The sequence below is a fragment of the Canis aureus genome, chromosome 31 (assembly GCF_053574225.1).
Source record: "Canis aureus isolate CA01 chromosome 31, VMU_Caureus_v.1.0, whole genome shotgun sequence".
Classification (NCBI taxonomy): domain Eukaryota; kingdom Metazoa; phylum Chordata; class Mammalia; order Carnivora; family Canidae; genus Canis; species Canis aureus.
The window spans coordinates 45,242,593-45,265,637 of NC_135641.1; the positions used below are offsets into that span (position 1 = coordinate 45,242,593).

The 23,045-nt window shown below is 38.2% G+C and overlaps 1 protein-coding gene across 12 annotated transcripts in view; it reads right to left on the reverse strand.

Moving 5' to 3' along the window:
• Window positions 1-452: 452 nt before the first annotated feature.
• TBL1XR1 (TBL1X/Y related 1) overlaps window positions 453-23,045 on the reverse strand; it is a 166,420-nt gene continuing 143,827 nt past the window's right edge. For all 12 annotated transcript variants that reach the window (XM_077880391.1, XM_077880397.1, XM_077880388.1 and 9 more), the window contains 9 exons: window positions 22,465-22,528; window positions 22,277-22,374; window positions 20,993-21,053; window positions 13,870-13,991; window positions 13,654-13,728; window positions 10,133-10,260; window positions 9,386-9,551; window positions 6,183-6,284; window positions 453-5,296 (listed from right to left, as the gene is read on the reverse strand). In XM_077880391.1, the coding sequence (XP_077736517.1) occupies window positions 5,270-5,296; window positions 6,183-6,284; window positions 9,386-9,551; window positions 10,133-10,260; window positions 13,654-13,728; window positions 13,870-13,991; window positions 20,993-21,053; window positions 22,277-22,374; window positions 22,465-22,528 (843 nt within the window). In that variant the 3' untranslated portion in view covers window positions 453-5,269. The remainder of the gene's footprint in view (window positions 5,297-6,182; window positions 6,285-9,385; window positions 9,552-10,132; window positions 10,261-13,653; window positions 13,729-13,869; window positions 13,992-20,992; window positions 21,054-22,276; window positions 22,375-22,464; window positions 22,529-23,045) is intronic.

Sequence of the window (23,045 nt, forward strand, 5' to 3'; positions counted from 1 at the left end):
CAAAATAATTCAAAAGCGATTGTTACTTCTTAGCTGGTTAAATGCTCTATTATTCTTTAATAAAAATAGTAAATAATCCCTTCATTTAAAAAAATCTCATCTCCTGTGAGAAGTAATAAAATAGTAAAATTTGTAATTTTTATCTACGGGCTTAAAGTATCTATCTTAGAAAACAAAACACTCGGGGGGAAACAGTGGTTTGGGTTCCGATGGCAGTTGTTACGGCTGATTAGACACCAGTATGGGAGAGAATAGACATGTTGTTATGTCATGAAGGCTAACTCAGAGCAAAAAAAGTTTATTCTACAATAGAACATCGGAGGAGTAAATGCAATTAAAATGTAAACAAGAAATTGTAAACAAGAGATAGCATCCCTCTCTTTACTTGACTAGTAAATAGTCTGTACAAACTACATAGATATCAAAGGTTTCATATATGTACACAGCCAACATAATATCAAAATATATTTTATTCTGGACCTCTTTCAGATCTGATTCAAATTACAGTTGTCAAAGCAATACAATGCAAAGGGAAACTGCAACAACAACGACAACAACAAAAATGTGCCTAGAAAGGATAAAAGGGTCATTGGGGACAAATCATTGTGATGTGGAACCAAAGTACATTGTGAGTGTAATTAACATGGTCCAGGACAGCAGAGAACATCTAGATCAGTCTTCCTTACACAAGAATCATGAAAACTGAACAAGAACGTTCTTTAACAGGTACAAAAAACTGTCATGGGCTGGTTTACACTTTTACAACAGTTTTAAAGTTAGCTGGATAACTAAAGAAATGATGCAGACATTTTAATCCAGTGCTATAGGTAGGCTCACAGAATTAGACCCAAAGGATTTGCCAAAATCAAAATCAGAACATCATAGCTACAATGTCAAAGTCAGGAAAGAAGAGAATTACTTCTGTATTTAGGGGCCACAGAGCCACAAAACGCAGCCTGTGTTTGCTTTTAATGAGATGGGTAAGTACATCAGACTTAGATACAACATGCAGAATGTTTCCTTGAACTTATGCAGAAACTCCAAAGAAAACATCGTGAAACGGCTTACTAGGAAAAAAAAAAAAAAATATGTATATGCCCTAGTTATTCACCCTGCTTCAACACTGTCAACGTAAAGGCAGAAATAAAGAATGCTATTAATACTTGAGAACTACCGATATAAGACATCAAATTTCTAAATCAGTGTATTAAAAAAGTGAACACTTCCTCTTTTTTCTCTCTTCTACACTTAACTAGAATCATGTTAAAAAAAAAAATGGATAGAATGTGACACTTCAGAGCTACTACCGGAAGGAGTCATTTGTAACTTCCCTACGCTCTCCTCCTTCCATCCCTGCTGATTCAGAAGGAAAAACGAAAACAAACAAACAAAAAACCAACCAGGGTCTCTTGTAGATTTGCTGCTATTCCCCAAAATGTTGGCATTTGCTGCCATGCCACAATGTTGGTCCACTGAAATAGAATTTCTGTGGAAACAGTCACCAGTGATTCACCAAATGCAAGTACCACCCTTAGCATGTGAGGATAAATGCAGGTTTTGTAGAAATGTACAATGTGCTTAAGAAGATGAAAACGGTTTTGAAAAGAGTAAACGGCACTGCATTTGAGATTTATTTTTCTGCTTATCTAGTAAAACGTAACATTTTTGCTCACATAAGGACAGTCATTTGTGATTCCTTTAAAATAGCAAAAATGCATACTCCTCTTCAGGCCTCTATGCGATAATAGTTTACATTACTCTTAACAAAATCATTCTACATAAACAGATAGCTCCTTAAAAATAGTACTCTCTCATTAAATCTAATTTGACAGAAAGAAGTTTAAGGAAAAAAGGAGTGCTTTATAAGTGAAAAAGTACAAATCTTTGGCCTTTCTCTTGACATTTTTATATGTCAAAAAGCAAAAAACCTTCATGTAATTCAATCTAATAATTACTTTTTGCACCATAATTTGTTTTTTACACCACAAAAGGAGGCACTTTCAGTATCTGTAAAAGGTGTTTAATCCTAAAACATACTTACCTAGAGAATTATTAATTAAAACAGAATTCGATATACTCTAAAATCTATTAAGAAATTAAAAGTTGCCACTTCTAAAAGTCATTTGAAAGTCAATGATGGTATCTGATCAACGACAGAAATGGGGATCGAACAAATAGAAGGAGGTACAGGGATTTCCTACATGGAGAAGAAAACAGATCTTCCTGTATGAAGTTTAAGAGTGACAGCTGCTCGCTCTTTATTCTACTTTAACCAACGAGTACTCTATGCATTCAAGTTTTCCTTTCTATTTTTCCTCATAAGTTTCTTACAGTAGCTTATACAACAACGATACACAATGAATACCGTAGGAAATCTACTGGAATCCGTTGATCTTCAGGAGTAAGTTCTTAGAAAAAAAGGAAGGAAAAATGAGCCAAGGACCTCAAATACAGAATTGTGCAGGCGTGAAACCTGGTCTCCTACAATCAAGTTACTGCTCAAATTAGAGGCAATCTTACTTTTGTCTACTGGAGCAGCATCGTGGCACATCAGCAGGCAATGATGATGTTGAGAACAGCAGCAAAAATAAACAACTGTATGCTCATAAAGAACCCAACCCTACAAAATGGATACCTTTCCGATAAAGTTTATACTTAAAAGACCCAAGACTTCAGGATAATAAAGCTCTGTATTTATAATCTTTTATATGTCCTATTGTGGCTATTATGCTTACGTAAAATAGCTAAAGAGAAAAAAAAAAAAGAAAGAAAAGGTGACAACACCATCAAAATGTAGCTGTCTACTTTGGCAGCTATACTGCAGAACTTCTTGACTATCTTTTAATCAGCTGGGGAAAAAAAGAGTCAATAACTGTATGCAAATGAATAAATTGTCCATATCAAAATACAAAAGTACTATCAATAATCACCTCTGACTTTCAGATTTAAATTCAGTGCAATTGACAGATGCATCACTAAAGGAAAATGCAGCTTAAATCTACTCAAAACATTTGTGTCTATTCCTGGGAGCACATTTAAAAATTATTGCACAGATTTTTAAATTTTTATTTATTTTTTTTTAAACAACAACAGAGGTCAACCATAGATGTGGACCTCTAGCAATAAAAGCAGGATTTCAAGTGCCAGATACTCAGCATATTAGGTTTCCTACATAAGTCACAGGGTAATAGTTCTAAATATCTATAATGTGATCCAAAACCCTAAAAACAGCTGGCACAAAACCATCATGAATGACTGCCTCTCTGGATGTGAATTTTTAAAAATATTATTACAGTATCATAGTCCCCACTAACAATAACTGGGGTACATGTAACAATGTACTGTGAAATTAAGTGTATTTATTCTCTTTACCAATAGCAAATGCTATCCTACCTTAGTAAAACCAAGACTTGCTTCAATCAGTGCTGTTTTGTAGAAACAGCAAAACAACAAATGCTGAAAATCAAAGCTGCATTACTTGGGTTAAATTGGTTTCCACTTCAACTTAAAACATAGGTTAAAGTTTTAGTAGTAAAGGCCTCAAAGTAATTAGTGACGGAAATAGTGTTATAAATTTGCTAAGCTTAATAATAAGCAACTCCTTAATTAAAATCTTTGAGATATAAATTTGACAACTATTCTCTTCAAAATTGACACCTGTGGATACTTACTTACATTAATCACGACAAACCCTGTTAGTCACACATATAAACACGGCCCCGTGCTATCATTTGCGAATTCTGTGTATTTTAGCTTTTAGCTGCATGAACACAAGAAGAGGTTTGCTCTGATACCTAGATCTTTCAGAAAATACTTGATATTATAAACAGAGTAAAAGACATGATATAGTAGTGATTACTAAAAAAAAAAAAAAAAAATAGCAGCTTCAATCTATTTGTATTTGAAAAAAAAAATGTAGTCACAAGTACCACGAATGCAGAATCAGAGCAGCAGGGAGGTTAGTGCAATTATACTTTTTTTGTTTTTGAATTCTGAATCACTGCTATTTAAAAACACCTTGAAGCAAGTCTTTTGTTTTAAAGATTGTTTTTAAACTAAGGTAGCAAACATTTTGCCATGTAATGGCAGTGTTATATGCCATAATCTTGCTTTATATAAAGAAAAAAACATGAGAGATTTTTTTTAATACTGGAGTTTGGTTACATTACATATTTAAGCTTCTACACAGAATGATGGACACTTTGAGAAGCTAATCCTTATCCAGAAACATTTTAATCTCTTAAAAAACAAAGCAAAACAAACAAACAAAAAAACCCCAAACCTACTTTGCTCCTTTTCACAATAGTGCACATTTTAACCATAATTTAGTTATGGCTACAAAACATCAGAAGATTTTTTTTATGCATCTTCTCTATGGTATTAAAAAAAATTGTGCCCTTCTAGTCTTTAATTGGCAGAAATATGTCCCCAAAAAGAAACTATTGCATTTAAGCCACATCACCAAAAAAGAACAAAACAAAACAAAAAACAAAAACTAAACAAACAAACAAACAAAAAAAAAACAGAGCATAATATCCTTTTACTGTGTGTCTTACAGATTGACATGACCAAAAGTCATATATTTTCATTCAATTTCCAATTCCCCCTTCCACAACATGCACCAATTGAATATATGCTCTGGGAGCCATAAAATGTACCAAACATCTATCTCTTCAAAAGAATGCATTAAAATATTTTTAAGAATTTTTTTGTTTAAAAGGTGAAAAAAATATAAACAAGAAACTGATTCACTCCCTTACTTCATGCATCCATAAACTAAACCAAAAACAAAGTTTAAAAGCAAGAACAAACTACTGCTGCAAGTTTTTGTAAGTCCATTTTCTCTGTACATACAAACTGCTCAACTACTGAAGGGAAAAAAGAATATAATCCATGGTGTCTTCTGATTCAAAGGGGAGAAACAAGGCTGTCATTAGTATCCAAAAACTGGTACACATATGGGCTGCTTTTATAACGCATATTTCTTTCTGTCTTCTGTTTTTCATATCCAAAACTTCTAAATGCTATTTTAGGGGCACAGCAGATTAGATTCCAGCACTTGGTGAACAGAATTCACAAGCTGTGACAAAATTCTGTCATCTTCAGGGTGCAATTTTGTTTATATACACTGTATGTATATATTTCTTTTAGATTTGGCTGTAGTGGACTGGCCATGGTTCAAGTGGGACTATAGCAGTACATGGGTCAGGGACAGTCATTTTGGCTATGTACACATTCATAGTCGGTCCATGGCTTCCAACTAGTAGCGCTATTTCCGAAGGTCTAACACACAAACCTGTAAGAAATTAAAATAATCAACCAGTGTGTTAAGAAATTCATTGTACGTTTTCAGTTTAACGTTTCTATGGTACGGTTGAAAATCTATTTTTACTTCCTAGTTCACAAAGCTGGTAAAGCAACAGTAATCGTGGCACTGGGCACTTAACCAACAGAAATCAGAAAAATCATCTAAGAGATGGAGGAAGCCACCGTGGGCTAACACTACAGAGAAAGAGCCACGGCTAAAATTTTGAAGATTTACTCTCTGTTCATTAAAAAACCAGAAAAAATACACTCAAAATAAGAGCACTTCCTATGTTCTGGACCTCAATGAAAGATACTTCAGATTATATTAAGCTACAGCTTCAGAAAATAGCTAACGGCTAATACCCTCTCCATTTTTCCCTTTGCTTTCAGAGCTTTGGAAGCCAAAACTAGTATTTCTATAAAGACTTGGCCAACCTCATCCGGCAAGTCTCTCAGTATCACACATTCCTCAATGCAGGACTCAACTGCCTCTACTCCCCCTTCCCTGGGCCACCAACACTCTTCTGCAAGGGAGACAAGGTAGAAATAGGCATTACAAATTCAAATCTCTCTCAGAAAGTGGTATTCTTCTATGCTCAATTTCATTAACGAAGGTTTACACATTAAAAATAACTGAATAACTGTCTACTCCCTGGTTATGCAGATACTCTTTTGGCAAACACAGCCTATATTTTGTTTAGAGTATTTGAATGAAATAAACATAAAAGATACACAGCCCTCAGTGTAAAAAAAAAAAATATCAATACCATAAAATTTATTTGGAAAAGAAGACTTTGTAGTCACGACAACAATAAACCACATTTATTTACTATGCTCACACACCCACTCCCTTGGAAATACTTTGTTATACTTACTGAACCATCTGATGCACTGGCTCCAACTTTGTCTCCTGCTGCATTCCAGCAAACTTCAAAAATTCCACCTGTTCCCCTATAGCTGTGAACTAGAGCACCTGTCTAAAAAAATGAAAAAAAAAACAAAAAACAAAAAACAAACAGATCCTTAAAAATGAGAACATACATTATATAATTCCAAATACTGAGGTAAAATATTATATGGCGTGATTTCTAACAATCAGAGAGAGAACTTAGCTTTGACTGTAAAATGAATTACAAGTTTTGAAACACCAGAAATTTGATGATCCTTCTATAAAAAGATAATAGTTGCCTGCTCTCAACAGATCTCTCTCTCACACACACATACAAACTCACACACTCAGTTTCTCCAGTATTGATAACTGTTCTTAGTGAAGGTATCTTTGGCCTCTTTGATAGTTAAAAATGGAGTAAACATTCAATGCATGACTTGAAAGAACTTTTGGTTGTTGTTGAAGGACGCATGAGTTTGGCCAACACGTAGAGAGAGAAAATTAAGTCAGAATTTCTTTGATAAAACATCTTAAAGAGAAAGCAATAAACCAGTAAAGACAATTTCAGTGTAAGTCTGTTACTTTCTGTTTACAGAGTAGTCCTAAACTACAAGGGATTAAAAAAAAAAAAAAAAAAAAAAAAAAGGAAACCAAAATTATTCAGCTACCACTGAATAATTAAAACTCAGTAAAAAAAAATATATATATATTGTCCTAGGAAAACTAGTCATTTAACAGGGCTAAGTTCAGAGGTTCTGCTGTGAGAAACTGGAAAATAATGAAAAATACGCTCCTGGTGGTGTGTCCTGACAAAGCAGGATCTCTCAGCTTTATGATAGATAACCCTAGAAAGGTCCAACTAGAGGTAGCAGATCTACCTAAAAACAACGTGGCAGCAAGACAGGGATCCTGTGAATGGCTCCTCAGACAGCCAATCCTATGGTAATTACTAAGCCAGAGGCCTCTCCTCCCTCACTTTCCTCTTCAAAGTCGTTCTACGAATGCTGCGGAAACCAGAGGGCACTGCTACAGCTGATCACATCAGAAAGGTTTAACTGTTTTTTTCTCCTATGTAAAGTTTCTTACAATTTAAAAGATTAATGAAAAACCGTGAGTATGGTAGGTCTTGAGTATATTTCCATCGTTAATTAGGAGAAAAGAATGGTACCAACAAAATCTGAAATCTGTTGATGCACAGGAAGTAAAATCTACAGGATGGTATGCTTTGGGGTTTAAAAAAAACAACTTTCTTCCAAAAGCACTTAGCAATTTCTAAGCTCAAATTAGGCTATAACTGAACCAAAAGAGCATGATCAACAAGCTAGAGCTATACCATTAACAGAGCCCAGGGGATCATCAGCATACTTAAATCTGTGTGTGTGTGTGTGTGTGTGTGTGTGTGTGTTCAGACCTGACTTCAACAATTTACCTGTGAAATGCTTAAGTAACATCATATGGATGACAATCCAAGTGAGGAAAGGAAAAAAAAAAAAAAAAAAACCAAACAGATTTATATATGACAAAAAAGACAATGACTGCACTAAAAACTCACCAGATGCAGTTTACTGTTTTCAAAGTTTAAAAAAGTATTTTCTTGATACACAACAGTGATACATCTAAGTGGTATGGATAGCTGCTCAAATGCCCCTAAGAGCCTACAGGTACCCTCCATTAGAATCCTCTACTTCTGTACCCAAATTTCACTTAAATTGGTTTTCTCACAATGGTGTAAATAAGTGACTGAAAATGTACACAACAGATTATCGACAGATTCTATCTAGAAAGTCTCTGTTATTAAATCACAACAAAAAGATTAGAGAAAAGCCAAGGGGGACGTCTAAACTTAAAAGTAATAAGAGAGCTCAGAGAGGTGGGTGGATTCAGTCTCAATATGCCGAAATTCATAATGTTCCAAACACGAGCAACTACTAGTAAGTAAAAGGAATATATTTTTAAAAAGATATCATTCCTGATTAACAATAGGATCCATAAGGCACTTCAAAATAAATTAAGAAAAAAGAAGATATTCACAAAGAAATTATAAAACTTTAAGGAAGGGGAAAAAAAGAGTGAGGGGTACCTATATAGTTATTAAAACTATGCTAATGATGAGGTATATACAAACACATCTATCGATGCAGTACAAGAGAAGCTATCAACCACAATAGTAGGAACACGGTGTATGCATATGAAAGAAGTGAAATGATCAAACAGGCAAAGAATACATAACAGCCAGTATTGAGACAACTGGCTATCCATTGGAAATACAAAATTAGATCTCTACCTCACATTAGGTATATAAAAATCAATTCCATGGGAGTTAAAAATATAAATGAAAAGAGAAACTAACAGTTACCTGTAGGGGACCAAGAAGAAAATGGGAGCCCTAAGACTTCCCAGTGCATACACTTTAGAGTTCAGGGGGGACCATCTGAATGTGTAACTTAATTAAAAATTACATGTAACAATGATGATTTATGCAAAATAGTCCAACTATGATGATCAGCTACAGAAAGAGCAAGAGCTCACAGTGCTTTGCTCTGGGTGCACAAGGACCACCTAAGAAGTGATCACCAATTGGGGGAGGGGAGGGAAGGGAGAGTCAAGTGACTGCTGTTAAAAAACAAAACAAAACAGTACATGGAGCATAAACACTAAATAGGTGAGACGACGAAATAAATTAAACCAGCTGGCTGTATTTTCCGTGTTTTAGGAAAGGATCTCTCGCTCTATATATATAGTATTGTCCCTCCAAAGGCAGCATAGTTTTAAGTTTATTTCTGATAAATCACTGTGTTCGGCCATAAAACCTTGTCCTAACTTAGTACATTTTATTAACTGCTCATTTATAGCTCTTTCAAAGACAAGGCTTTTAGAAAATAAATAAATTACATCATTTATCTAAACAGGCATCTTAAACTCTCACATTTTAGGCCAGCAAAGTGTCGGAAAACTTATAAAACAAGAATCTAAATTCACTTCCAAATTCTGGTCTACATTAGGAAAACATAACTTCAATTGGCTTCAATCTTTATTTGGCTATAAATTCAAAAACAGTACTCACTTAAAAACTAAGAACTGAACTAATGTCATAAAAGGAATGACAACCAAAGAGAAGAAAGGAATCTACACAGGCGAGTGCTTCCTTGTAACTACGAAAGTGTGCAACGATTTAAGTGACAGACCTACCTGTGTGTTCCAGATGTGCACACATTTGTCAAAAGAACCACTTGCCAGGTACCTGCCATCAGGGCTGAAAGCCACACTGTACACAGGTTCTTGGTGTTTTGTCAAAGTATGGATGCAAATTCCTCGGTCTACGTCCCATAATCTAACAGTAGAATCGAAGGATGCACTGAACAAAGGAGGAAACAAGATGACTTTACAAGTAATGAAATGTTCCCACGCCCCACACCCAATCTACAGTTTCGGCCATTTCTAGTAGCTAGCCACGAACCCCTACGAGACGCAGACTGGGCTGTTAGGAAGCAAGTGTTCTGAAAGCAAAGCCATATAGAAGAAAAGGCACCTTAAGAGCATCGCCCAGTCCCTGAACTGGAAAACAAAATGAGCTAAATTCACTGTATTCCTTTGCTCCTTAAATAATTCTTTTATATTGACTGATCCAAAGTTTCGAACAACACACGGACTATATATTTATGATTTTAGTGCTGAAGAAACGTTATTATACCATGCCTCGATTACTTGAGTTTTAATCAATATTTGATACCATCGGTAAATGTTTGGTAACTCCAGATATAAAAATCCATTAAGGCCTGGAATAAGAATAAAACTCCATGTTTAAATGTTCCCATCAAAAAAACACCCTTTGCAGGATACACTCCATTTCATGGAATCTTTCCTAACTCTGTCATATTTATTAGAAGCTTTTTCTGTGGAAGACTCATAAAAGGAGGAGTAAAACAGAAATATTACCTTGCTAACATAAGGTTGGCATTTGGATTATTTGTCCCTGGCCCTGTTGGACTCCATTTGATAGTATAAATTTCTTTATTATGTGCTTGCAAATCATGGACACAATTGTCTTGTTTCATACTCCATATCTGAGCAAAAAAGAAAAATGTATGTAATTATATTTTCTCACACAGAGGGTACATTTAAAATACTACTGTGCCAATCTAAAATATAAGCAGTATAATCAGAACAATGATTAGAGATCTAGGGAATATCTGCAAAGAAATTAAAATGTAGAATATATTTAATATTTATCTCTCTTTTAAAAATGACAAATTAGCTTTAAGTCCTTTCCAAATGTTCACTATTCTGAGCCCTCAAGACTGAATTAGCTGTAGTTCTAAAATTAACTTTGAGAGCTTCAGATGGTATAAACTTCAACACTTAGTAAGTCCCTTGGGTAATGATCCTAAAATGTTTAAGGTAGTAGTTTTAACACTGTCCCTTAAATAAAAGATGTACATTATGAATTCCTCTTAGGGTTTAGAATAAAAAAATATGTTGTAACAGAGTAGGGCAAATAGATAAGCAACTTGCAAACAGTATATTCCTGTATGACACCAAAGCACAGGCAACAAAAACAAAACCAAAAAGGCAAAAGGGACTACATAAAATTAAAAAGCTGAGCAGCAAAGGGAACAATAAAAAGGCAATTGACAGAATGGGAGAAAACATACGCAAACCATGTATCTATAAAGGGTTAACTCTGAAAATGCAGGAGGAACTCCTACAACTCAATTGCAAAATCCCTAATAATCCAATTTAAAAGTGGGCAAACAGACCGTTCTTCCAGAAAGATATGTGAATGGCCAATAGGTATATGAAAAGACGCTCAGTGTCACTAGCCATAAGGGAAATGCAAATCAAAACTAGAATGAAATGTCATTTCACATCTATCAGAGAATTGCTATTATAAAATAAAAAAGACAATAAATGTTGTCAAGGATGAGGAGAAATTAGACCCCTTGTTGGTGGGAATGTAAAATGGTATATAGCCACCATGAAAACCAATACAGAGTTTACTCAAAAAATAAAAAAAATAAAAATAAAAACAGAACTACCATATTATCCAGCAATCCCACCTGTGTGTATTTATCAAAAAGAACTGAAATCAGGATCTTAAAAATGTTTGCACTCCCTGTTGGCTGTAGCATTAGTCACAGAAGTCAAGATGCGGAAAGCATCTCAGTGTCCATCGGTGCATGAATGGATAAAGAAAATGTGGTCTATACATACCATATACAACACAGTGTTTATTATTCAGCCTTAAAAAGAAAAAAAAAAAAAAAAAAAAGGAAATCCTGAACTATGCCACAACATGGATGAATCTTAAGGACAAATGCTGCGTGGTTCCATTTATATGAGGTATGTGAGAGTCGAACTCACAGAAGCCAAGAAAAGAATGGCAGCTACCAAAGGCCAAGGGAAGAGGACAGGAAGGACCAGCTAATTGACAAGTGCAAAATTTCAGCTCTCTAGTTCTACTGTACAACATGGTGCCCATAAATAACAATACTGTGCCGTACACTTAAAAATCTGTTAAAAAAGAGCTCATGTTACCATTATAAAAGTTCCGAAAATGACTCATACAGAACAAATCATAAACTAGCAAAGGAATAAAGTTAAAATGAGTAGAGACTAAGTCTTACTGGAGTTGAAAAGATCTATGTATAGACCTTTAAAATTCGTATTACTGAGCAAAAATCAAGAGAAATCTACACTGAGAGTATTTCTGGCAAAATCATTCAATAAAGACAAGGGGGTAAATCTCGCCAAACACACACACACACACACACACACACCCCAAAACCCAACTGCCAACAAAAACTCCCCACAAAAATCACGTGTGTTTCACCTGTCTGCAAGGAACCTAATAAGTGATAACAAAGCAAAACTGTAATGTGCTTGGATCCTAAACATTTATAACTCCAGGTCAATAACCCCCCAAAATACGTTTCAGACCTTTTTTCCCTTGACCTTTCACTTTGACCTGCCACTGTGGACCGCCCCCATGCATCACCTCCCTTAAGAACTGAACACTTTCTTTCCATTTGGGTCATTCCTTCTCAGTTTCCTTTTGGAAGCTCGCTCCTCTTGAGCTGGCGATTGTTGGGAGTTCCTTAAGTCTTTCTGTTTCTAAGGTTCCCCTCCTCTCTTACTCTGTATTTTCACCCTGCACAGTTCCATCCAAGTTTGTGGCTTTAAATGACCACCCACTCGCAGAGAATTCCGAAATGTTTATGTCCAGGGAAGAGCTCTTCTTGGAGCATCGGACCCACCTCGCACTCCCACCTGCATGGCTCAAATCACTGTTCAGGTTTTGCATGACCTACTGACTCATGTTCCTTGATCTCAGAATTTGGCCCCGAGACACAAAACAGACCCATCATCTCACTTCTGCTTTAAAGCTCTGACCTTTCATTATTGTTAGGACAAAAAGCTCTCTAATGGTTTCTACTTCAAACTTGTCTAACTGCAACTCAGTAGGCTCTCCAGCCACTGGCCTTCTTCCATGACCACATATGTGCCATACTCTGTTCCGGAAGGTTTTCATTTTATGGCTGTAATGCACGTGCATGCAAAGTAAACTCAGAGACAAAAGCATTAAGAAAAGCCTTTTCACTAGCAATGTGTGCAAGGGAGCTCAGGCTTGAGAAAACCATGTATAACTAAATACACAGCAGGCATTTAAGGAAAAAACCTCACCAGGTTACCAAGGTTACATTTAGTCTGTCCATGGGAGGAAAAGCAGTTTTCCCTCATGATTATTTCATCTGTAAGGGTCATCAAATCTGCAGCCAGTGGCATTACAAAGTCAACCATAAAATTATTTTCAGGAGAGTTACTATGTTGCAGGAAAGGGCTCAAAGCTTCACTAATATCGGACGGAGATAAATATTAGGCTGTTCTTCATCTCAAAATGCTTTTTGTTCCTAAATGTGAGGTGCACACATGCAAGGTGGTAGTTTTGTCTCTAGTCACACTGACAAGAAAAACATAAATTCATGTCGAGCTGTGGATGCAGGCATGTCAGCTAGACCCACTCAGCAACTAAGCAATGCTGTGCTACAGCCCAGCTTCCCAGCAAGGATGATATATATTCACACCACAGAATCAAATTAACACAATCCACAGAATTTCGGTAAAATCCATGAATGCGACGAAGATCTGTTACTTGTCAAATTTTCACACGTGCAAATAGAACTTGAACCGCACCAGTATATGACCTTCGAGAAGTGCAGACAGCATGTTTCTTAGTGCCACAATTCCCACCAAGCGTTCTTTTTGCTATATCTAGACACTTGGAATACTAAGCAAAACAAATAAATAACGATTGACTATTAAAAAGTAGAGTGAATCCTGATCCCGGTTAAGGCGTTGAATGGACGCTAGGACAGATGCTCTCGAGAATCTAAAAATGGCCAGAGCAGCCCTTCTTCAGGACACGGCCACTGCCACTTCAACCCCACTGTTTCAATTACCTTCAAAGTCATGTCATCAGAACAGGAGGCCAGAAGATTGCCAGTTGGGTCCCATTTGATAGCATTTACTTCATTCTAAAGAGAACAGGGCACAGTCACATTTTCACGGTACAGACTGCGTTGCTCTTTGGACATTAAACACACATCCCTGAAAGCCACCTGCTGTATCACTTAGTCATCATAACCACTTTCAAGGGCGAAAAGAAGGTTACTCACCGTGTGTCCCTGGAATGTTTTGATAGGTCTGTCTTGTCCTAATTTACAGACATGAATGCACATATCTGTACTACAAGAAGCAAAGGTGTTGTTGCTCTGCCAATCAACATCCAGTGCTGGAGCTGAAAAGGAAAAGGGCTACAGGTTTGCCTTCATTCCACAAGCACTGAAATCTAGGAGCTTTAGTTCTAAATCACGCTTGGGCATTTCAGTATGCTAATAGGAACTTAAACATCTTACTTTATGATCTTTAAAATACTAATTGAATTTTAAAAATGATGATCTAAATATCACAAACACTAATAAATTTCAGTTCGGGTGTCTCTATGTGAGCCACAGCCTAAGGAAGTAACACAGGAGGTGAGGGCTCCTGAGCGCTTGCTCCATGAGTTACCAGGACTGGATCCTTAGCGTCGCGTTCGTAAACATTTAAACGTGATGTCATACTTCCTTTTATTTCTAAAATTCCTCGAGTATTTGATGGGCACGGGGGCTTCAGTCGGCCACTCCCTAACCGCTGGACCCCAAGCGAGTCATTTAACCTTTCATGCTGGTTTCCCCATCTATAAAAAGGGGGAATAAAACCTTTAGGCTTAGTACACAAGGATATTGTGAAGATCATGATGTGTGTGAAAAGTACTTTGTAAATTGCAAGTTAGACAGACCTTATACTGAATAATTTCCATATCCACCCAACTGATAAGTGCAATATTGTATAGGGTCGCAAATACATTTTCTTCTAAGTCATTCTTGTCAAATAACTGCTAAAATCCGTGTCATTGAATTTAAAACCCTCAGACGCCCAAAAGCTGGCAGGCTATTAATACCCATGTTAGCTCTGATATGACTGGAGATTCTTCCCGTTTCCCCGGGCTGCAAGGTGCAAAGGCGCTCTATAATTAGGAACGCAGATAGGGGAATGACGGCAAGTAAGCGGGGTAAGCCACCCCAGACCTGGAGCGGCGGGGGGCCTGTGGCCCACCAGCCCAGTCGCTGTCATGTCCGTTCGGCTGTGGATCCGAGATGACACGTGATCAAAAGGCCTAGGAGTGTGAACATCACACAAGACTCGGATTCTCGTATCCATGTCACGAGGTGTTGGGAGGCCCTGGCTGCGCTCACGGTCCCAGATGGCGGTGGCCCTGCGCTCCCGGGGGGGCCGCACCAGCCCCGGCACGTCCCGCTCGGAGCCCAGGAGGAAAGTGGGGGCGGGGGGGTGAGGGCTACGAAGCACTAGGTAAGGCAGACCCCACTGAGGCCCACGGGAGGGGCACGCCCGCCACCCCGCGGTGCGAATCCACGCGTAACGGTCACGGGCTGTCCACGCCACTCGGTGCCTGGCCGGCCCATGGGCTGCTGCGGGAGCGTTCCCTGCCATCGGGGGCCCCGCCGCCCCCAAGCCTGAGGGTGGCACCCAGCGTGCGTGGCACGGAGCCGGGTTTGGGGGAAAGAGTGAAGGTTGAGACCCGGAGTGTGGGCTGCGCGCGGAGAGCACCCGGTACCCAGCCGGCCGAAGCCCACCAGCAGCAGCCGCTGCGGGCGGGCGCGTCCCTAACAACCCCCGGCTCAAAGCTGGGCGGACCGGCGTCACCTCGGGTGCAGGCTGGTGACTGTGCGCGTGTCGCCTGCTTGCCCTCAGGGCCACCCCTCGCCACCCTGCCCTGATAGCTCCGCACACGGACTCCGCATCCCGGGCCCACGGGGCTCCAGGTGGACACAGACCGCGAGAGCCACGGTCCCGAGAAACAGAGAAGCCTGTGCGCTCATCTCCCCGGAGCCGGGGCCTCGGGCAGCGGCCGCCGCCAGGGTGCCCGCAACGCCGGCACGAGCTCCCGCTGGGCAGCTGGCTCCTGCCTCCTCCAGAGGCCGGCTGTCTGCGGCTGTTCCCCTCCGACCCGGTTACCCACAGTCCTCTGGTTCGCACTCTTCCAACACCTCTGCAGCTGTTTCCTCCGATTAAATTCCCGCTTCTCGACTACCTGGTTTAGAATCTGTTTTCATGCCTGGAATCTGACTCAGTAGCTACTAGGTTCATTTTGACATTACATTACTATTACGTAAGATACCATTTCAAAAATAATTTTAACAAAATATTTACTTGATAAATAGTTGATTCTAGTGTTAAGCGCACGTGTGTGTGTGTGTGTGTGTGTGTGTGTGTGTAAGCCTGAAAAATCTAATAAACTCAGAGAACAAGTAAAGGTATGACAAAATGTCACAAAGAGTGGCAAGTGTCTGTCATGATGTATCCGGATATTAATTTAGAGCTGTCCGCAGAATATGAGATGGGAGGCTGGGAAAAGAACGTGGCATTCAAACAAATACACCATTAGGTTCAGAATGACACAAAAATAAACTGTGTGGCCCAGTGAAGTTAACTGGGGGAAGCTGGGGAGTGCTTCAGCATGAGTTGTAGGATTTATGCTTTGTGATATCCCTGGCTCATAAAATACAATGGTTACAAGATTGGTATAATCGAAGAACACCTACCTCCTTACCTTTTGTTTACTCCTAAAATAAAATGAGTCTAGGTAATGCAAATTCATTAGGAAAGAAATACATCTCTATGGGGTGCCTGGCTGGCTCAGCTGGAAGAGCATGGGACTCTTGATCTCGGGGTTCTTAGTCTGAGCCCCCGGATGGGTGTAGAGATTACTTAATAAACTTAAAAAAAAAAAAAAAAGAATTTACATCTCACAACAAAATGCATTTTTTATGTAAGTGATATGTGAGAGTTGTGTTCACTATTACTGGTCTCATTTTATACAAGATAAAAGAGACTAAAAAGAGTTCATTCATTTGCCTAGGGCTACAGTCCTTTAAAATCTTGGAGCTAAGATTCAAACTTTCGTGTCCTGCAATTTTTGATATGTTTTTGTTATCCCCTCCATCCTTCATAATTTAAAAAGGTAACAAATAAATTGAACTTATGTAGTAGGGAGAAAAAGGTATTTATTACTATTTGCATTTTTTAGAAACAGCTTTATTGAGATATGAATCACATACTTTAAAATTCTTTCATTTAAAGTATACAGTTTAATGGATTTGGGTATATTTAATAACTTTTAAACACTGTGGTCATATAGAACATAAAATGCCCTTCTACTAAGTGTACGATCACTCGTATTAATTACGTTCACGAGGTTGTGCGACCATCACTATCTTTGCTGTTTCATCACCCCCAGCAGATACTCGGTGGGTATCACGCAGTAGCTGCCCCCGCTCCCCAGAGCCTCCAGCCTTTACTTCCTGTCTCTCTGAGCAGGTCTGTTCCAGGCAGGTAACACGCAGACTCATTCTTTTCGTCCCTTTGTGCCTGCTTCATTTCACTTAGCGTGCTGCGTGTCAGGTTCACTAACGGTGACACTGTGTCACGACTCCATTCCTCTTCAGGGCTGAATGACCATCTTGTGTGTGTGCAGCCGTGTTTTGTTTATCCATTTGTCTGCTGATGGACACTGGCTTGTTCCCACCTTTGGGCTACTGGGGATAATGCTGCCCTGCACACTGACAAGGATGTGTTCAAGCCCTGCTTTCAAGTCTTCTGGATGTCTATACCTAGGTGTAGGACTGCTGGATCATCACATGGTAATTCTATGTTAAGGTTTTTGAGGAACCATCATACTGTTTTCCACAGTGACTGTACCTTTTTACAAACCAACTAGCAAGGTGTAAGGGTCCTGATTTCTCCGTGTCCTCATGAACATTATTACTTCTTTTCACCGTAGTAATGGGTATGAAATGGCCACTTACTGTAACTCATCTATAATCATGACTTATGCTCTATGCAAGAGTGTATATGGCAGAAAATTTAGCACAATAATTAAAATATGGTAATTTAAAAAGCATGACAGACTTCCACTTCTGGTCAAGACGGGTTAATAGGGACCAAATTTCCCACTTGCCCAAAACAACCAGAAAACTTACAAAATATATGAAATAACAATTCAAGACTGTAGACACCAGGCAATTAAAGACAGCGGTTTCTGAGAAAATGAGAACCAATCAGCAGTGTGCCCTTCTATCTGCCCAGGCTTACAATGTGGGGGGCAGGGGTGTGGAGGTGGAAAAAAGTCCATGTTTTGGCACAGGGAAGAGGAATCTTTCTAGGCAGAGATCAATGAATTTCCTGAAATGGAGAAACAAAGCTGAGATCCAGGAAGCCAAAGTGGCTGGAATTAATAGGACAGATTACTGGAAAAGAGCTATGCACACAGAGATGTCACTACATAGTAATTGGAAGTAAGTTTATAGCACTACATATCTATTTTAGACAAGCAGAAAGGTCTCGAATCAGTGACCTCAACTACTGTATCAAGCAAAAGAAAAATGAAAAGAAAAAAAAAAAGAGTAAATTAGATTGACACTGAAAGCATGATACATAAAAAAACAAATAATTTATGGAATTCATCAACATTAATAACTCCTGATCTTTGAGGAGTACTGTTAGAACAGTGCAAAGATGAGCCACAGACTGCAAAAAAGCATCTGTAAGTACCTGATAAACTTGTTGTATCCAGAATACATAAAGAACTCACGACACTCAATAACAAAACAATAAATGAAAGATCCAAAGATTTGATCAGATACTTCACCAAGTAAGATCTACAGACGGTAAATAGCACATGACAAGATGCTCAACATCATTAGTCATTAGGAAATACAAATTAAACCACAATGGGATACCAATACCCACTTATTAGAGTGGCTCCAATTAATGACACTGACCGCTTATCAAGCGCTACCAAGGACATGGAGGGACTACAATATCCATTGCTAGTGAAAATTTCCTGTATTGAAAATGTAAGCTTTGGAAAAACAGCTCAGCAGTTTATTAAGTTAAACATATACCTCCCGTGTCATCTAGTTATTCTATTCTTAGGTATCTGCATGGGAGAAATGAAAGCCCAAGTCCACATATAGATTTGTGCATGAACATTGATAGCAGTTTTATTTACAATAGCCAAAAAAAACACTGGAAACAACCCAAATTTGCTTCAACCTGTGAATGGATAAACAAACTGCGGCACAGCCACACGGTGGAACACTACTCATTAAGTGAAGCAGATGCAAAACAATAACACGAGTGAAAGAAGCCAGGCCAAAAAAGTCTATAATATAAACTAATCTTACATCATATAAACTAATGGAAAGACCACAGGTGGTTGTCTAGGGGTGGAGGGGAGCGATCACAAAGGGGCAGGAGGAAACTTCGGAAGCTAACAGGTATACTGTCTGTTTGAAGTACAGTGATGGTTTCAATGGTACATACTACATATGTCAAAACGTATCAACTTGTACAATTTAAGTATATGTAGCTCATTTTATGACAATTATACCTCAATAAAGTTGTTTTTTTTAAAAAAAAACAAAAAAAAAAACAAAGAGCATGGCAAGAAAGCCTATCATGGGTAAAAAGCTTATTTACTGCGAAAGGACTTCAATACCACCTACCCCCTCGGGCTGTCCTCAGGACTAAATGGGATCACGTGAACCAAGAGCACCATGTCTGACCAAAGGTGGTGTACGTCATACGGTGGTAGCTAGTGACAGTACCAAATGCGTACTTCGACTTCGCTTTACTCCTAGCAGTGAGGAGAAACTTTTGGGTGGAAGAGCCAGAGGCCTAAGAATTCTATCTGTGTGAGGACTAGAAACAAAGGTGAAAAGGAAGTAAAACAGGTAATCAAAACTGATGTGTAAATGCCTATTAATGTGGTAAGCTTTAATCAAGCTGAATTGTTTAACATGATGTTTGCACAACTGCGTTATCCAGATACTACACACCAGTCATTCTGTACCTTATTTGGTTTGTTTAGTCACACTAAATAGAAAAAGACAAAAAGCCAAAATGTCAGAAGCTGTTTCCATTTTAAAGGTGATGCCGAACCACTGGCTGTTTGTGAAAAGGATGTTACCAAATTTTTGAGAATAATCAGTTAATTTTAGTCAGCCTTCAAATCAAAACTCTTCCCAACTACAAGAAAATCTTTCAAGAAGCAGTTAAATCAGGTAGTGGTAAAAATGCTGTTCTAACTTAGCTGACCGCTGAGAAACACAGGGCTCAGCGGTCTGACCTGCCCCCTTCCACATGCAGTTGAAATTCCGCATATCACTTTTGACTCCCATAAAACTTAACTGCTAATAGCTTATTGTTGACTGGAAGCCTAACCATGAGCAGAAACAGTCAATTAACACATTTTTTTGTGTGTTATACAAATTTTATACTGTATTCTTATAATAAAGCTACAGAAAATATTAAGAAAATAATAAAAAAGAAATTCACAGTAGTGCAGTTGTAGTTATTGGGGAAAAAACCATGTATATCAGTGGACCTGTACAGTTCAAAACTATGCTGGTCAAGGGTCAACTGTAGTTACTAGGTATCTTGTTCCAGTTTAATAATTATCACCAGGAAACTCCCTGAGAACAGCAGGAAGAGAGGGCAGGTACTGAAATCCAGCTGTGTCTACTCACCAGGTTGTATGCCCTGGTGCATGGCTCCGTACCAAGGAGGAAGGAGCACACTACCGGGGGAGGGGGGCCAGAATTATTCTATTTAAGTATCAAATTATTTTTCAAAAGAGAAGTCCATTTAAAGCACCGAAGTTCCAACAATGCTGGGAAAGCCCATTTTTTTATTTCATGTACATAGAAGGATTGATTTAGAAACAGGAGTCCAAAATGAGAAATGACAACACCTGAATTTGTATGAGTTTATAAAGTTTATACAGTATTTCCATATATATATTAGTTTTATCCTCATAACGAACAGGGATAATTATTATCCTTCATTTATAGATAGAGAAATGAGGCTCAGAAAGGTTAAATGACTTGCTCAGTCTTAAAGCTTGTTAAGTGGGGTGGAATTGCCATTCAAGCTTAGACCTCCTGATTCAAAGATCTATGTTCTTACCATTAGATAATACCAACCTAATTGCACTAGGCTGCAAATGGTTTTTTAATGGTACATTTCACAGAAAATGTTCGATGACCCCCTGACAATTAATGATCTCACTGATATTTGATATTGCAAGACTTTAAATGAATTATATGCCTTTAAAAAGCTTAATTAGAAAAACAGAAGAAAGCACCAGTTCTCATGTAAATTGTGAAGATTTACCTGAATGAAAGGGAAACTGTTGCTTGGCTTCACCGGTATGTGCATCCCAAATAATTGTAGTCTGAGATTGAAAAGAAAAATACATTAGGAGGTTAAAAGGAGCTCATCATAGGTACATAAATGAGACGCCTAACTATGTTAAAGCAATAGGAAATGTCAGAGTGAATTTAACTTTAAACATTTGCTTTATCCCCAATGGTACAAGGAGGGTATACTCTCACTTGGTGGGGGTGGGGATGGCTATTACGAGTTGCATTTTTCCCTGGTGAATTTCCATCAGTCAAATTACTTCAAACAATTATGAGTTGTCTCCAGAACACCAGAAATTATACTACATTGCTTAAGAAACTCAATTGCGATAATGTATTTAATGTAATTTTGGTTTTTAGCTTTTTTAGCTAGTGGGAGGCAAATACTTGATTAATAAAGTCATCAACCAATCTCAATATTAAGATTTTTAAAGCTCACATTTCCACACATAAAGGCAGTTTGGATTTTGACAATACTTAAAGCAATGTTTTATATATTATATCCACGTATGATATATAAATCTGAATGGACATCTTCACAATTCCTTTAAACACCCTCCCATCACTGGGTTTTATAATTTTGGGGATGTAAGGTATTACACAGTGTCAGTGGTTATTAATAGGACTTTTCCCTCCTATTCCTGGCCTCCTTTACTTTCCTTTCCCTCTCTAGTTTCATTTCTGACAATTCATTCAGTTAACTATGAGCATACACTTTCCTGGATTAAAATCATCTTAAACCTGTATTATTTTTGGGAGGTGTGGGATAAAGGGGATGACCTAAGAAAACGAAAGAGCACAGAGCCCATAGTTCCAACCTATCCATATTTTCCAGCCTAGTTAGGTGAAAAAAGCTGCGAAGAATCTGCGTTTTTTACATTTTCAATTAAGCACCAGGAGTTCGGCTAACAGACTGGCTCTAAGATTTCTCAAGGAATCACTCTGGAGCCATTTTTACAGCTGAGATAAACTAGAAACTGGGGAAGAGAAGCAGAGTACAAGAGATATGACATCCATGATTTCAGCAAAGATGAGTGGTCAAAAAGATAAAAGATAAATGACATTTTGATGAATAATTTCAGGAATGAGCTGATAAAAAAATCTGAGAGCATTTCTACTATTATCATAAATTCATACCTGAATTTCCCATTTGTGGATGTTTCATTGTTTACGTGATCAGCAGGACAAAATACTACTTTCAGTTATACTGTGTAACACACTGACCTTCAGAAAATCTAGTTTAACATTCGCTTACCTTGTCTACTCCAGCACTGAGGATGAAATTTCCTTTCTTATTCCACTTTAATGCAAATATAGGGCCTTTATGCTGCCCCAAGGTGCTAGCAAGGTTACCTATTATTCAAAAAGAAAATCTTTAAAATTATCTCAAGCTTTATAACTCAGATCAACAACAACATAGAAAAAGAAAAATGCTTCATTTACCATCTTTAGTCCATATCCTGGCAAATCCATCGTATGAACCAGTTGCTAGAAGTGTACCTTCGCTCTGTCAGAGAAACACACTTCCTTCAATTATATAATCCAGAAAGGGCATTTAATTGTTATTTGGCTATTTCATGTTTAAATCCTAGGGACAGCAGATCCTTGACTTTCTCTGCTTCAAAACTTCCCCTCTGCCTATTTGGGAACGCTACCGAAGACCTACAAAGCACCCTTCACTGCTGTGAAGCTGGGATTTAATCAGCACCTAGTCAGTGTGGCGGCCTTATATCCAAATCTCAAAAATGGCAGGAACTACTCTGGAGCAGGACCCACACCACTCTGATGCACACTAAGGTCTACAGTATTGTCATAGATGCACGTGGCTGAAAATGGGAGTAGGGCGGTGCACTAGGAAAGACACCCTAATCATCACCTTATAATGATTTTATAGAGTAAAAAGCAAAACCAGCTAAAACATCCTGTTATGGTTAGAAGATTTTATATGGTCCTCCCTCTAAATCTTTTACTAAAGCCTAAATGAAGCTTGTATTGTGTGTGAGCCAAACAATATTGCCGTTTCA